This window comes from Eptesicus fuscus, chromosome 16 (genome assembly GCF_027574615.1).
Source record: "Eptesicus fuscus isolate TK198812 chromosome 16, DD_ASM_mEF_20220401, whole genome shotgun sequence".
NCBI lineage: Eukaryota > Metazoa > Chordata > Mammalia > Chiroptera > Vespertilionidae > Eptesicus > Eptesicus fuscus.
The window spans coordinates 7,455,875-7,471,343 of record NC_072488.1 but is presented as its reverse complement, the minus strand read 5'-3'; the positions used below and the strand labels follow the sequence as shown (position 1 = coordinate 7,471,343).

The 15,469-nt window shown below is 38.1% G+C and overlaps 1 protein-coding gene across 8 annotated transcripts in view; it reads left to right on the top strand.

Moving 5' to 3' along the window:
* The window catches only part of PUM2 (pumilio RNA binding family member 2), a 73,339-nt gene extending 58,975 nt beyond the window's left edge, over positions 1–14,364 (top strand). For 3 of the 8 annotated variants that reach the window (XM_054728571.1, XM_054728574.1, XM_054728570.1), the window contains 7 exons: positions 2,166–2,295; positions 5,324–5,458; positions 6,954–7,091; positions 7,763–7,888; positions 8,119–8,240; positions 8,798–8,990; positions 11,383–14,364. In XM_054728571.1, coding sequence (XP_054584546.1) covers positions 2,166–2,295; positions 5,324–5,458; positions 6,954–7,091; positions 7,763–7,888; positions 8,119–8,240; positions 8,798–8,990; positions 11,383–11,514 — 976 coding nt within the window. In that variant the 3' untranslated portion in view covers positions 11,515–14,364. The other 5 variants (XM_054728575.1, XM_054728572.1, XM_054728573.1 and 2 more) reach the window with 4 other exon arrangements.
* Positions 14,365–15,469: the final 1,105 nt, after the last annotated feature.

Below are 15,469 nucleotides of genomic sequence, written 5' to 3'. Positions count from 1 at the left end.
CCACAACCTTCTGGTATACGGATCGACACTCAAACCAACTGAGCCACACCAGCCAGAGCCACAGCATTTTTGTCTTGGAAATTGCTACCTTGTAAAAGCCTAAATTTTTCTTGACTAGAATCATTTGATTTGCATAAAAGTTGAAAGCTTTTTAAAAAATAAATACCTACTATGGATTATATTTTGTCTTTTATATTAGGATAAATAATAAAAATACAGGTTTAGATTTTTAAGTTTCCAATTTTCTTTTATGAGAATTTTTAATACTTAAATATAGTAGTGCCTTTTTATTGGATTATTTTTATTACATTGACTAAATCATTTAACATCTTTAAATTTTTCTTAAAATACTTTGAATTCTGCCCAGCCGGCATGGCTCAATATTTAAGCTTTGACCTATGAAGTAGGAGGTCACAGTTTGATTCCAGGTCGGGTCATGTGCCTAGTTTTCAGCCGTGATCCCCAGTGTGGGGCGTGCAAGGAGGCAGCTGATCATTGATTCTCTCTCATCATTGATGTTTCTCTCTCTCCCTTCCTCTCCCTTTCTCTCTGAAATCATTAAAATATATTAAAGAAAAATTTTTTTATTTCATTTGTGGACTTGAAGCATCCCTGATGTATATATTATCTTTTTTTTTTTAAAGTTAAAAACCAGTTAAATGCTTTTGTGTTCCTTTATAGATTTACTAAAGGCCCAATGCACAAAATTCGTGCAAGAGTAGGCCTTCCTTCCCCCGGCTGCAGGCACCGGCTTCCCTCTGGCACCCGGGACACGGGCTTCTCTCGCAGCCCCGGCTTCGTCTGGAAGGACGTCCAGTCTAATTAGCAAATTATTATAGATATTTAATGTTACTTAGCTTAAATTGCAACATTCACTTTTGTTATAGAAATATTTGGTGCCTTTGTACATTTTATTTTTTAATCTTCTCCCAAAGACATGCTTTTTTAAAATTGATTTTAGAGATAGAGGAAGGCGGGGGGTGGGGTGAAACATCATTCTGAGAGTGGAACATTAACAGTTGTCTCCCTCACACTCTCCAACTGAGGATCGAACCTGCATCATGGGTGTGTGCCCTGACTCGGAATCAAACCCTAACCTTTTAGTGTACAGGACAATGCTCCAACCAACTAAGCCACAGTTGCCAGGGCAGTGCCTTTGTACATTAAATGTATATACTGTAATGCTTGAGGTAGTTGTAATGCAGGGAGGAGCCTGCAACTGAGGTACATGCCCTTGACCAGAACCAAACCCAGGACCCTTCAATCCGCAGGCTGGCGCTCTATCCACTGAGCCAAACCAGCTAGTCTTGAGGTCGTTTTCTCAAGATACAGCACAGAAAGGAGAATGGTAATAGAATTCTAATACATTTATCAAATTTGAGATGTTTTCTTTTTTTATAGTTTTAAGGTAAAGCTGAAATTTTTAGTATATGTACTGTTGAAGCGAGCACTAAAACTGAAATTTAAAAAATATAGTTATTGATTTCAGGGGTCCTCAAACTTTTTAAACGGGGGGCCAGTTGACTGTCCCTCAGACGGTTGGAGGGCCGGACTATAGTTTAAAAAAACTATAAACAAATTCCTATGCACACTGCACATATCTTATTTTGAAGTAAAAAAACAACGCATGTTGCTCGCGGGCCGTAGTTTGAGGACGCCTGGATTTAAATAGCTGTATATAAATTTTATCTCCCTCTCTAGTTGGAAGTTCCTTAAGAGTAGCAAATAAACCTTGTATCATTCACAAGGACTAGCTTATAAGGAATTCAGTTGCGTTTGATGAGCTTTATTTCTAAGGGTTCTTTTGTTCTGTTCTAAAAAGATACTTAGTACTATTGTATGTATATCTGAAAATATATGAATAACCAGTAAAATGTTTGTGATTTTCTTTTTGATTATAATGCAACCGGAACTAACTTAAATATCTTTACATTCTTATTTTTGCCTGTCTAGTAATTTTAAATTAAAGGTGTTGTAGAAGAAATGCTTCATAACTTTTATCTTTTTGTCTTACCTTAGCTGTCCACTGTAGAAAATGTGTTAGTACTGTTTCTGAAAATAATTGTGTTTGTGTGGATTAGGGGTGTAAGTACTCAAGTCATATGAATTTTGCAGGATCTTGTTTTCAGTGTACTGTCATGCATTTAAATTTTTTTTCCATATAGGTTCATACAGCAAAAACTAGAGAGAGCTACTCCAGCTGAGCGACAGATGGTTTTTAATGAAATTTTACAAGCAGCATATCAATTAATGACAGATGTTTTTGGCAACTATGTTATACAAAAGTTTTTTGAGGTAAGCACCCATACATGTTTGTATAACTATCTAAGTCAGTGGTTCTCAACCTTTCTAATGCCACGACCCTTTAATACAGTTCCTAGGTTGTGGTGACCCCCAACCATAAAATTATTTTCGTTGCTACTTCATAACAGTAATTTTGCTACTGTTAATGATTTGTAATGTAAATATCTGTGTTTTCCGATGGTCTTAGGCGACCCTGCTAGTGGTTCTCAACCTGTGGGTCGTGACCCACAGGTTGAGAACCGTTGCTTATAGAGCCATTGGAAAACACAGATATTTACATTACGAATCATTAACAGTAGCAAAATTATAGTTATGAAGTAGCAACGAAAATAATTTTATGGTTGAGGGTCACCACAACCTAGGAACTGTATTAAAGGGTCGCGGCATTAGAAAGGTTGAGAACCACTGATCTAAGTATATGCTCAATACTTAGAAAAGCTCAGGAAGTTGGGTAAAAGTCATTTTTACATAAAAATATATGAGCTTGGATGGAAATATTTGCAAGTCATATAAAATAAATATTTTATATCCACACTATTTAAAGAACAACTAAAGTTCAAAAAAGACAACTCAAAAAGTGAACAAAGGACTTGAATAGACATTTTTTAATAGATGATATACAAATGCCAATAAGTATAAAGCTCAACATCTTTAGTTATTAGGGAAACAATTTAAAACCACAATGAGATTTCACTTTACATTTATTAGGATGACTGTAATTTTAAAAATGGAAAACAACAGATGTTGGTGGAGCTATGAAGTTGTAATCCTTACACATTCATTGTTGGTGGAAATGTAAAATGTTTCAGCTGCTGTGGAAAAGTTTGGCATTTCCTCAAAAACTAAACATAACATTGCTATACAACCCAGCAATTTTGCTCCTAGATATATACAGGATGGGGCAAAGTTTATAGCTGCGAGTAGGCAAAACAGTTTTTCTTGTATTATTAATTATTGTATTTTCCATATGAACAACTGTAAACCTATTTTTGCCCCACACTGTATATACCCAAAGAAGTGTTCATTACAGTATTATACAGAACTAGTAGCCCGTTTGCACGAAGATTCGTGCAATAGACCTTCATTCACCTGGCTGCCTGCACCAGTTTTCTGCTGGCACCGGGGACCCAGGCCTTGGCTGTGGCCACCGCCTTCTGCCTTCTTTCAGGGTCGGGGCTTGGCCCCGGGCGGTGGCCTTGGGCTCGGCCACACCGAACATCCCTGCTAAGGATCGAAGGAGCCGACCCCCAGTGGTTTCCTGCGATCCATGCAGGCTCCCCGCTGGTGCCCAAGGCTTTCCCAGCCTTGGGCTCGGCCGCACCCAGCATCCCTGCTAGGGATCACAGGAGCCGACCCCCAGTGGTTTCCTGCGATCCGTGCAGGCTCCCCGCTGGTGCACAAGGCCGGGAAAGCCTCCACCGGAGGCTTTCCTGGCCTTGGGCTCTGCCGCACCCCAACGTCCCTGCAACGGTTTCCTGGTGGGCGTGGCTTGGTTGTAGCGAAGGTGCGGTCAATTTGCATATTTGTCTATTATAAGGTAAGATAGCCAGAAGGTGGAAACAACCCAAATGTCCAACAGATAAATGTCTGGGCCTACCTTAAAATGGAAGGTTAATATTAATCCTGATTAATATCTGAAAATACAAAGCATTGGGAGTAAGTCTTAGATGAAGCAGTAAATAATAGGATAGTCTTTACTTGGATTTGTTAGATATTATCCTTCCTATATAATAAAAGACTAATAGGCAAATTGTCCCCTCAACTGAAGTTCGACCCGGAGTTCAAACCGGGGCGGGGCTGGCTGGCCAACCACCTGAGGCCCCTTCCCTGGGCCGGCCCTGCCCCTGATCAGGCCACCACCCTGATCGGGGACAGGGCCGGCCCGCCAACCACCTGTGGCCCCTCCTCCCGGCTGGCCCGGCCCAATCTGATCTATTGGGGCAGGCCAGCCAGATCCCACCCATGCACAAATTCATACACCAGGCCTCTAGTTTATAATTTACCTGATTATTCGTTTATAATTAAATATCTGTGTTGTAGTTTATGTCAGAATATAGTTGAGAATTAACTAGTCTGAATGTATGGCTCAGATTCATTATTGAAGACTAGAGTTCAAAAAAGACTCCCAGGATCGGGCCTAAGCGGGCAGTCGGACATCCCTCTCACAATCCAGGATTGCTGGCTCCCAACCGCTCGCCTGCCTGATTGCCCCTTACCGCTTCTGCCTGCCAGCCTGATTACCCCGTAACCACTCCCCTGCCAGCTTGATCTACACCTAACTGCTCCCCTGCCAGCCTGATTGCCCTAACTGCCCTCCCCTGCTGGCCTGGTCACCCCTAACTGCCCTCTCCTGCCGGCCTGGTCACCCCTAACTGTCCTCCCCTGCAGGCCTCGTCGCCCCCAACTGCCCTCTCCTGCAGGCCTGGTCCCCCCAACTGACCTCCCCTGTAAGCCTGGTCCCCCCCAACTGCCCTCCCCTGCAGGCCTGGGTCCCTCCAACTGTCCTCCCCTGCAGGGCTGGTCCCCCTCCCCCAAGTGCCCTCCTCTTCAGGCCTGGGTTCCCCCCAACTGTCCTTCCCTGCAGGCCTGGTCCCCCCCCAACTGCCCTCCCCTGCTGGCCTGGTCTCTCCCAACTGCCCTCCTCTGCCAGCCCAGTCACCCCTAACTGCCCTCCCCTGCAGGCCATCTTTGACCACATGGGGGCGGCCATCTTGTTTGTTGGAGTGATGGTCAATTTGCATATTACTCTTTTATTAGATAGGATGAGGGCTGTTGGTTTGAAATGAAAAGTGAAGGTGTATGTTAACAAATTTTTGACCCCAAAGAAAGTAATACACTTATCATTTCAAGCATCTCTGGGTCTGTCTTAGTTAACTTTACCTAAATGCCTCCTCCCTTCATAATACCCAAATGTGATATTTTAAAAGTCGATCCAGTAGGCTACAAACAGTGGGTTATTTAAGATTAGCAAAGTAGCATTATGGTCACTTTTTAATAATATTATTTTCCTCTCTCTCAGTTTGGGAGTTTGGATCAAAAATTAGCCCTGGCTACTCGTATTCGTGGTCATGTTCTACCCTTGGCCTTGCAGATGTATGGCTGCCGTGTTATTCAGAAAGCATTAGAGTCTATTTCATCTGACCAGCAGGTAATTGTAAGTTAAGACAAAATTTTTGTATTTTTTCAGTTTTTAAATTACTTTCTTTTTTTATCTTACAATAATCTTGGAGTGAAATATTACATGTTTCCAGTTAAAAGATTTTTAAACTGTATTAAACAGTAAGTTATTAATTAAAAGTTATACAGCAGCCCTAGCTAGTTTGGCTCATCACTTGCTTATTTGATTTTCTGTCATATTGGGAATACATTTTACTATATCCAATGTTTATTTGGATTATATTTATACTTATATCATAAGAATGAAGTTTTTATAAATCTCACTCAACAGGAAAAGTAACCTAAGAATTAACAAGATTTATAATTAACAAGATTTAGAATTCTTTAAAAGAAAATATGTATAAATTAAATGGTAAATATACCATGTTCTTGGATGGAAAAGTCTAAATATTTTAAGTAAAAGGATTAATGCAATTTGAAAATCGCATACTAGGATTTTTTTTTATAACTGATGGAAATAATTTTTTAATTGAATATATGTTACAATGGGGAAATATTAACAAATTTGATGATGTAGTACCTTAGACCTTCTCTGCAGTCTCAAACTGGTATAGATACTTTAAAGTTATTTTAAGTTTCTTTAATATTTAAAAATATAAAGCTCTTGGGAGTAAGTTTTACATGAACCAGTTAATGAATAATGGTAGTGTTTTTGGATTCTTTTTTTTTTTTTTTTATAATATATTTTTATTGCCCTAACCGGTTTGGCTCAGTGTATAGAGCGTTGGTCGGCCTGCGGACTGAAGGGTCCCGGGTTTGATTCCGATCATGGGCATGTATGTACCTTGGTTGCGGGCACATCCCCAGGAGGGGGTGTGCAGGAGGCAGCTGATCGATGTTTCTCTCTCATCGATGTTTCTAACTCTATTCCTCCCTTCCTCTCTATAAAAATCAATAAAATATATTTAAATATATATATATTTATTTAAATTTTTTTAATTGATTTCAGAGAGGAAAGGAGAGGGAGAGAGAGATCAAAACATCAACGATGAGAATCATCTGCACATCCCCTACTGGGGATCAAGCCCGCAACCTGGGCATGTACCCTAACGAGGAATTGAGCCATGACAATCACTGAGCCATGCTGCTGGACTCATGCAGTCATTTAAAATAATTATTTTGGGGAAGAGAAGTGCTAAGCAGAGGAAAAAGTTCTGAATGAGTTATATTAGTTGTCAGCTGAGAAAGATGAATAGAAGATGTACACAGTGAAGATAGTAGTTTAAATATGGCCAGTTCATCACTAGTTTATATTTCAGCTGGTATAATTCAAATTATAATCTTGCAAAATTTTTTAGTAATTTTCACCTTAATTGGCTTCTGCAAATTATACTTTGTTGGGGAGGGTTAAACTTGGATATGAAAAAAAATTGCAAACAAAATTTTGATTATACTTTTGTTCTCATTTCAATATTTGTAATCCTGTTATGTTTGATGAGGCAGTTATTTAAACGTCATCTTCTCTTCTGCAGAGTGAAATGGTAAAGGAGCTAGATGGTCATGTACTCAAATGTGTGAAAGATCAGAATGGGAACCATGTTGTACAAAAATGTATTGAATGTGTTCAGCCACAGTCACTACAATTCATCATTGATGCTTTCAAAGGACAAGTAAGATTTTTTTTTGGCTTCTACCTAGTTAGCCTAGTTAGTGGGGCATTATTTTAGATTTTGAGTGTTAATACATTTTTCATAAGTCACAAGATAATACCCAGTACTTGCATATAAAAAATAGGAGACAAAATAGTGAATGTACACTAATTTCTGCCTCTGTTACCTAATTTCTGCCTCTGTCAATACCTTAATTTTTTGAAGCTGAGAAATAGAAATAAGAGTTTAATTACATTACTTTAAGAAGATAAGATAACCTCTGTTAGGATTGTACACCAATTTTTTTACAAATTTCTTGGGAGAAGAGTTAGGAAAACTTAAAACTATATAATAAAAGACAAATATTAATTAGTAACAAATACATTGTAATTAATAGTTTCTAATTACAGTGTGCACTGTCCTCACCCCACAATACATTTCTTCTCATTTTTACATGTTTTTCATCTTCTGTTTAGATTCCTTTTAATCAAAATATCTGTTAACACTTAAATTGAGCACCCCATGGATTAATGCAATTTGAAAATCACATAATTTTTAAATTGAATGTGTATTATAATGGGGAAATATCAACAAATTTGATGATGTATTAAATGTGAATTCCCCACCATTTTATTTAAATTAATTCAGCGTGTCAGAGAATGGAAATTTTAATTCTTCCCATTTTTTTTAAGGTGTTTGTACTTTCAACTCATCCTTATGGATGCAGAGTAATCCAGCGCATCCTAGAACACTGCACTGCAGAACAAACCTTGCCCATCTTAGAAGAACTCCACCAACACACAGAGCAGTTGGTCCAGGTAAGCTCCCTCATGTTTATATATATATTTAAATGGTTATTTTTTTTTTTTAAGATATAATAATTTTCTTAAATTAATACACTGTAGACACACAGACAAAAGCTAGTATATTCTGACTACATACTACTGTTTTGGGGATTTTTTTTTAGAAAAATGGTTACTATCTTTTTAAAGAATCATCATTATTCTTAAGGAATGACTTAAAATAATTTTTAAATGTCTTTACTTAGGATCAGTATGGCAATTACGTTATTCAGCATGTACTGGAACATGGTCGACCTGAAGACAAGAGCAAAATTGTTTCCGAAATCAGAGGAAAGGTCTTAGCCCTGAGTCAACACAAATTTGCCAGGTATTGCATTATTTTCTAATTCTAAGGATCTGTTCTTTCAACTCTTTGGCTTTTATTAGTAAGCACAGAAATGCATATAGAATGTAACATTGAAATATAATCTTTTCTTTAGTAGAGTCAAAAAGCACATGCAGAACATTGCTTTTATTCTTAAAGAATCTACATGACAAATTAGTTTGCCCACATATCCTATTTTTGAAATCTGTAGTTAGAAAATTATGTCCCCAAGACCTCTGAGTAAATGCAAATTTATTTAGTGCATGTTTGTGAAAGTCTCAAACCTTATTAATAACCTAGTTCCCCATTTTAAAATTATAATATTAATTACAATTTAATTATGATTTTAAGAGGCCCATAATTAAACTTGTGGAAGTCCAATATGTGTCCTTCTATGATATCAATCTGTTTTAAAAGTAATTGTAAGAGAATTATAAAAGATTCCCATCTTGATTCTTCTGTCTTCCAGTGTATTGAGCAAATTCTTCAAAAGTCAAGGAAATTTTGCTAAAAGAAAAGAGTAACAATATAGTTTTTTGTGTATGTGCTTTAATTTTCAGCAATGTAGTAGAAAAGTGTGTTACTCATGCCTCCCGTGCTGAGAGAGCTTTACTGATTGATGAAGTTTGCTGCCAGAATGACGGTCCTCACAGTGCCTTATACACCATGATGAAGGACCAGTATGCCAATTATGTGATTCAGAAGATGATTGATATGGCTGAACCTGCTCAGAGAAAGATAATCATGCACAAGGTAATACATTTAATAGCATTAAAACAGTTGATTCAATTTGTGTGGCTTTAGGCTATGCATCTAATTTCCCTAGGTTTTAAATTTCCTTATCCTAATATATAAAAACCCAGAGTCCATAACGACCGAAGCCTCAACGGACCAGAAGTCAGTCCTGCAGTCCGAGGAGGCTGCAGATCAGGCCCAGAGAAGAGGCCTGGAGAGAAGCAGTGTCTGATCCGTAGCCTCCGTGGCAGCTGTTGATCAGCCCTTGCCTCTCTCTTTCTCTCCCGGCCTGACCAGCAGGGAGAGAAAGAGAGGCCTCTCTTTATCTCCGGGCCTCCGTGGGGGCTGCAGATCAGCCCTGCCTCTCTGATCAGGCCTAGAGATAGGCCCGGAGACTCTGACTGGCATAGAAACTGACCAATCAGAACCAAATCTGGGTGAACTGCAAAGGCAGAATCTAAGGTGGGGGCTGAGGAGGGGTTTTAAGGGCAACAACTGTTTGGTGTAAGGTGTAAGAAAGCGGTTCAATTTTTTAATGACCATTTTGACAGTATAGTGCATATGGCTGGCTCTCAGTCCAGATATAGGGATTACGTATTTTTGTCTGCCAAGAACATCTCCTCCTGCTGAAAAAGGCCTTGTCCCCCTCCCCCCCATTAAGCAATCCTATCCTATATAATCTATACTAAAGGGTAATATGCTAATTAGACCAGGTCGACAGTCCATCTTCCAGACGTCGGAATTCCTTCCGGACAAAGCCATGGTGGTGGGGGCTGAGGCAGGGCAGTTGGGGGCGAGATCAGGCAGGCAGAGGCAGTTAGGGGCGATCAGGCCAGCAGAGGAGAGCAGTTGGGGGCAAGATCAGACTGGCAGGGGAGGGCAGTTGGAGGCGAGATCAGGCCGGCAGGGGAGGGCAGTTAGGGGCGATCAGGCCGGCAGGCAGAGGCAGTTAGGGACGATCAGGCAGGCAGGCAGGTGAGCGGTTAGGAACCAGTGGTCCCAGATTGCAAGAGGGATGTCTGATTGGAGAAGGGTGCAGGCTGCGCTGAGGGAAAAAACCCCACCCCCCTGTGCACGAATTTCGTGCACCAGGCCACTAATATATGTTATAACTAGTGGGGTGGTGGAATCTAATGATACCCTGATTTTAGGTTAGTATGGTGTACCCTTTATTAAATTCTTAAGGTGATGTGCTCAATAAAATCAAATTCATTTCTTATCTATTTATCTACCTTCAGCATTGTTCTTCCTTTCCCCATCTTATTTCGGCATACTTGATTTGCCATTTTACATGGGTCGGACATCAACTTTTAAAATCTAATTAGATTTTCTCAGTAACATAATTTCCAGAGGCAGAGTTTATGTTTGTTTAATTGTTTTAAATCAGGTTGTTTTTTCTCTCTATCTTCCTAGAATCTAATAATTTTGTAAAGACATCATTAAGTTCCATAGAAAAATCTATTTAAAAGATCACTGGAGGAAATAATATTTAAAAACTCTTGATCTTTTTCTAAATTTAGTCATTTAAAAAATGGAACAACATACATAACCTCTTTGGATTCCTCCTTATATTAAAGAGAAAATGATCTTGTATGATCATAAAAGTATTTTTGGCCTTCTGATTTTTAAAATTTTTCAGCTGATGTATTAATTTTCTACCATTTTATAAATGTATTTTTATTGGTTTCAGAGAGAGATAGATAGAAATATCAATGATGAAAGAAAATCATTGATCGGCTGCCTCCTTCATGCCCCCTATTGTATGAGCCCACAACCTGAGCATGTGCCTTGACTGGGAATTGAACGGAGACCTGGTTCATAGGTCAAAGCTATCCGGGCAATTTCTAATATTTTAACTGTAATCAGCAGTGCTTTATATGAATGTCTTTGCATAAATGTTTTTGTAAGGAAAATATTTAGAGTGGAATTGCAGGTAAAGCTTTGTAAACATTTTACATTTTAATAGGTACTGCCAAGTTGCTCTCAGTTTGCACATCTATTTAGTCAGTATATGAAAAGGGTACCTGTTTTACATTATCTCATAAGTACCAATTATTTATAAAGTTCTTGCCGATCTAAATGGGAAGATAATGTTATGATTTCTTTCATTAATATTTTCAAACCTATTAGTAAGATATTGGACATCTTAAATGTATTAGCCATCACAAATCTGACCACGTTTATGTTTTCTGCTTTATTTTGTATTGAATTTTTGTCCAGCTGTCTCAAGTTATAAGATTCTGCCTTCATAGACTGTGGTAGTTCACTAGAGATACTCTCCTGCTGTGCTTGGAGCCCCTCTGCTATTCTTTGAAAATCCCAATTATTCTAAATTACTCGGATATGGGGCACTTTTTTAAGAAATCAGAAACTAAAAGAACATATCCTAAGCAGAGTATTTGTTTTTCAGATTCGACCTCACATTACTACTTTGCGCAAATACACATACGGGAAACATATACTGGCCAAGTTGGAAAAATACTATTTGAAAAATAGCCCAGATCTAGGGCCTATTGGAGGACCACCAAATGGAATGCTATAAACGAAAAAGAGAAAGAAGATAATGTAACCATAACCACGTGAAAAGAACGTTTCTTTTGTGAATTATCAAAACACAACTCAACTATGAATCTTCAAAATTTTTTTTAAAGCAAAACTATTTATTGACTTTATTCATCCATTTGTAAATTTTTTAAGGTTCTTGTGTATATTTGGGGGGTGGGAGTGGTGAATTATAAATGATATTTCGCCCTTAGTGGAGACCTATCAGATTGGATTGCTGGCAAAGCACAGAATGCCTGTATATGATGTAACTGTATCAAAAAAAGCTGTCACATATTTTGTAAATTTTTACCTTGTAAAGCCACAAAAATAGTTTTTAAAGGAAAAAGTACAGTATTCTTTTAATAAACTGGCTTGCAGTCTGGTAGGTCTATGGACCCCATAGCACAACAGGTTTATAGAGATGTATATAGAAATATAGTCTTTTTTTTTTTTTGTCCTTTGTGTGAAGCCTTTTATAACAGATTAACAATCAACTACATAAATATTATTCATATTTTTAAAAAGTTAAGTTGTATTTTGGTAATTCACAATCAATCATGCAAATAAAATTCAGCAAGTAAGATAAGAATTAAATGATTTGAGATGAAAAGAACTTAACATTATTTACAGTGGATGTGGTTTTAATCAAATACTGCCCTAAAATGTCTCTGGCAATGTACAGAAGTATTGTATATACTTAACATATGTAATTGTTGTAAGAGATAGAAAAAAAAATCATGGTGACACTTCCATCCAGTTAAGTGCACTAAACAGAAAGTTAAGTCCCATTTTAACTTTTCGGTTTGGTTTGCAATGAAAAAGAGTGGAAATTTGTATATTGTTTTGCTTATAGAATTACAAGGACATGTTGAGGAAGTGTTGAGCTTTATTTTGCTTTTTCATAGTAGATTTCAGAAAGTAGGAACCAGATAGAGGTGAAGAGGGGCCACTGAAAAGTGAATTTGATAGCTCAACATTTAAGCATGATTACATATTCAGATAGCCTTTTTTGCTTCCTATAAATATATGCATTGTGTGTGTAGTAATAGATGGTAAGTTACAATTTGGAAAAGCAAATCTTGTTTCAGTGTTTATTATAAAAGCCTTGCTAATTTAGTAGTAATGCTTTCCTTGGTTGTACAGGTGTACATTTGTAAACCATCATGCTGTAAATGGAATTTGTTTTATCTCTTTGGGAAACATTTGCATTTTAGTGTACATTTATGTCCCTGCCCTCTTTGACCTGGCATATAGTGTTGTATAATGTAAATTTATTTCTCCAAATCAAGAGTGATTTTTTAAAAATTTTTTATCTTTATATGATTTCAAAAGTATGAACCAACTTTCTTTTTATTATGAGAAACATTTTGTTTTATAACAATAGTTAATATGGACATGCTAGGATTTGGATCCCTTTCAAGAAGTCAGGGTATTGTGCATAATAGAAAGTATTGGACTGAGATATTTGGTTAACATGGAGGCCAATGCTTTTTCCATCTTATTAAATGTGATGTGACTTTTTTCTTTGTACAGAAGAGTACTGTATTTTTGGATAGCCTATTCCCAAGTAAGAGCAAATCTGTATGATAACATTTTTTTTCTCTGGACATAAGACATAACAGTAACATGATGTACATTTACAAGCGGCCTTATGTACATTTCCCAACAATCTTTTTAAGGCAAAATTGTGACCATATGTGTATAATTAAAATCGTTTTTAATCCTTTGCCTATGAAAATATTTTGGAAAAAAACTTGCTTTGTATATTCAGTTTCTGAAAGATAAAGAAAGTGCTTTGTATTTTGTTGAAGTCAGTATTTTGTATAAAACATTTATGTTGACCCACTTATGTTTAGTGCTGAAAACTAATGAACCATGCTATCTCTTTAGATTGAACATGTAAGGGATTTTTACTAGGAAGTCTGCAGAAGAAAAGCAATCTTCTGAGCACAATATTGAATATAAAGGTTTTTATCACTTAGCTGCTCATATCATGAACCTAAAAATAATGGCATGAGGTTTGGGGTGCCAGGCATACTTTTTCATATTTTATTTGAGTTGCTCTGGTTTTTTTTAACCCAACATTCCATGCTGAGGCCATTAAATCCAACCACTTGTCACTGTCACTTCTCAGAGTCACCCTGGTTCATCATGTCCCAGTCACAGTGGCAGTGCTTCCCCTGCGAAGCTGCTCTCGCACCTTCCCGCCTTGGTGGTGCCAGCCTTAGTGTGTTGGCCCCGCGTCCAATTTTTGTTCCCAGTATCAATCAGCTCATGGTTTTAGGATCCAAGTTGTCCTTGTTGAAGATTGGTAGTGACTTTCTTGGATTTGCACAGTTGAATTCCTGATTTCCCTTTATCCGTAGCCTCTGTTGGCACAGGCAGTTACCTCTGCAAATTGGGCAAGTCCTAGAGAAGAGCACACTGGGAAGCAACCCTCCTCTGGGGTCCTGATGGTCCCCTGTGTCTTGACAACCTAATCGTCCCAGTACTTCGAGGCCTATTCTAGAAAAAGATGTGTCATTGTAGACATGTTAGGGTCTGCCATTTTGGGTACCCACCTGTGATTTCACTTTTAATAAAAGTTGGCATGGAGTTTGATAAAATCTGAAAATGGCATTTCACAATAAAGGAACTTAACTGGGCAGAGCCACTTAGGCTTTACTCTTGAGTGTCTCCTTTCAACATGGATTGTTTCTGGACCAGTTTGTCTTAAGTCCTGGCTCTTATTGGTTCATATGAAATAATGTTATCTTCTTTGTATATTATGTATAAATTAGAAAATGAAAAATGTGTGAATAACATTGTATGAAATAAATCTGGTCTTGTGTTTTTCTCTAGATAAATACCCCTTTGTACCTCAGTTTAATTCAGATTGCCCGTTCAAGTTTACTCTGACTTAAGGAAAACAAAAAATATTTTTATTGCATGGCCACCAGTCAGGAGCCACTGATCCTCTGATGGTATTAATCAGGATTTTGATCAGTTTCAGGATTTCTGTCCAATTACATAGAGTGTTTATACACTTTGGGTCTGTAAACTCATCAAAGTTCAGTGCTTTACCCTGGGGTAGTACTAGTTCTAAATCCTCATTGATCTTAAGAATTGAGAATATATAAAGATACCTAGAACCTAATTCACAACTAATGCTAATACTATTTCCCATTTCAAGTCCCTGCTATAGCTATAAAAACTACACATAATTTGATAGCATCCAAAATGGAGATTACATAAAACTAAAAGGGAATTTTCATTGTACACATTGTTTATCCTCAGTTTTCATGTTACCTTGATTTGGCAATTATTCTGAGCTGAAATCAACCCTTCTGAAATTGTTGACCCACCCCACTTTGTAGTGATGAAATTAAGATTCTCTAAAGGAAGTCAATAATAACATCCACTCTCGCTTAGTAACCTAAGCGTGGTATTCTTGCCCTCATGACTGGTTTCTCAGAAAGGTTTAGGGGGAGGGTAGAGAAACCCCTAAGGAGCAGTATTCACTGTCTACCGTACTTACCTAACTTAGGAGGACCCAACTAACATATCTGAGGGGGAGCTGGTGCCCTGACTTTCAGTAAATTCATCTGTGAAAACAGGTGAGAAGGAATGGAGTTCTGTGGCATCCGGTGCTCCCAAGGAGGGAGGCAGGCCTAAGTTGGGCCCTGAGGAATGTGGGCAAACAACCCTCTAGGCCTTGAAGTTACCTGTAAAGGAGGAATAATATCCTGACTGCCCACAGAACATTGGATCTGAGGGGATACTTGATGCTAAGAATTTAACAGCTACACTATAATAAAAGCATAATATGCTAATTAGACTGGACGTCCTTCTGGACAAAGCCGGGGCTGCGAGGGAAGCCCGAGTCCCGGGTGCCAGAGGGAGACCAGTGCTGGCAGCCAGGGCAAGCGAGGCCTACTCTTGCACGAATTTCGTGCATCAGGCCTCTAGTCCTA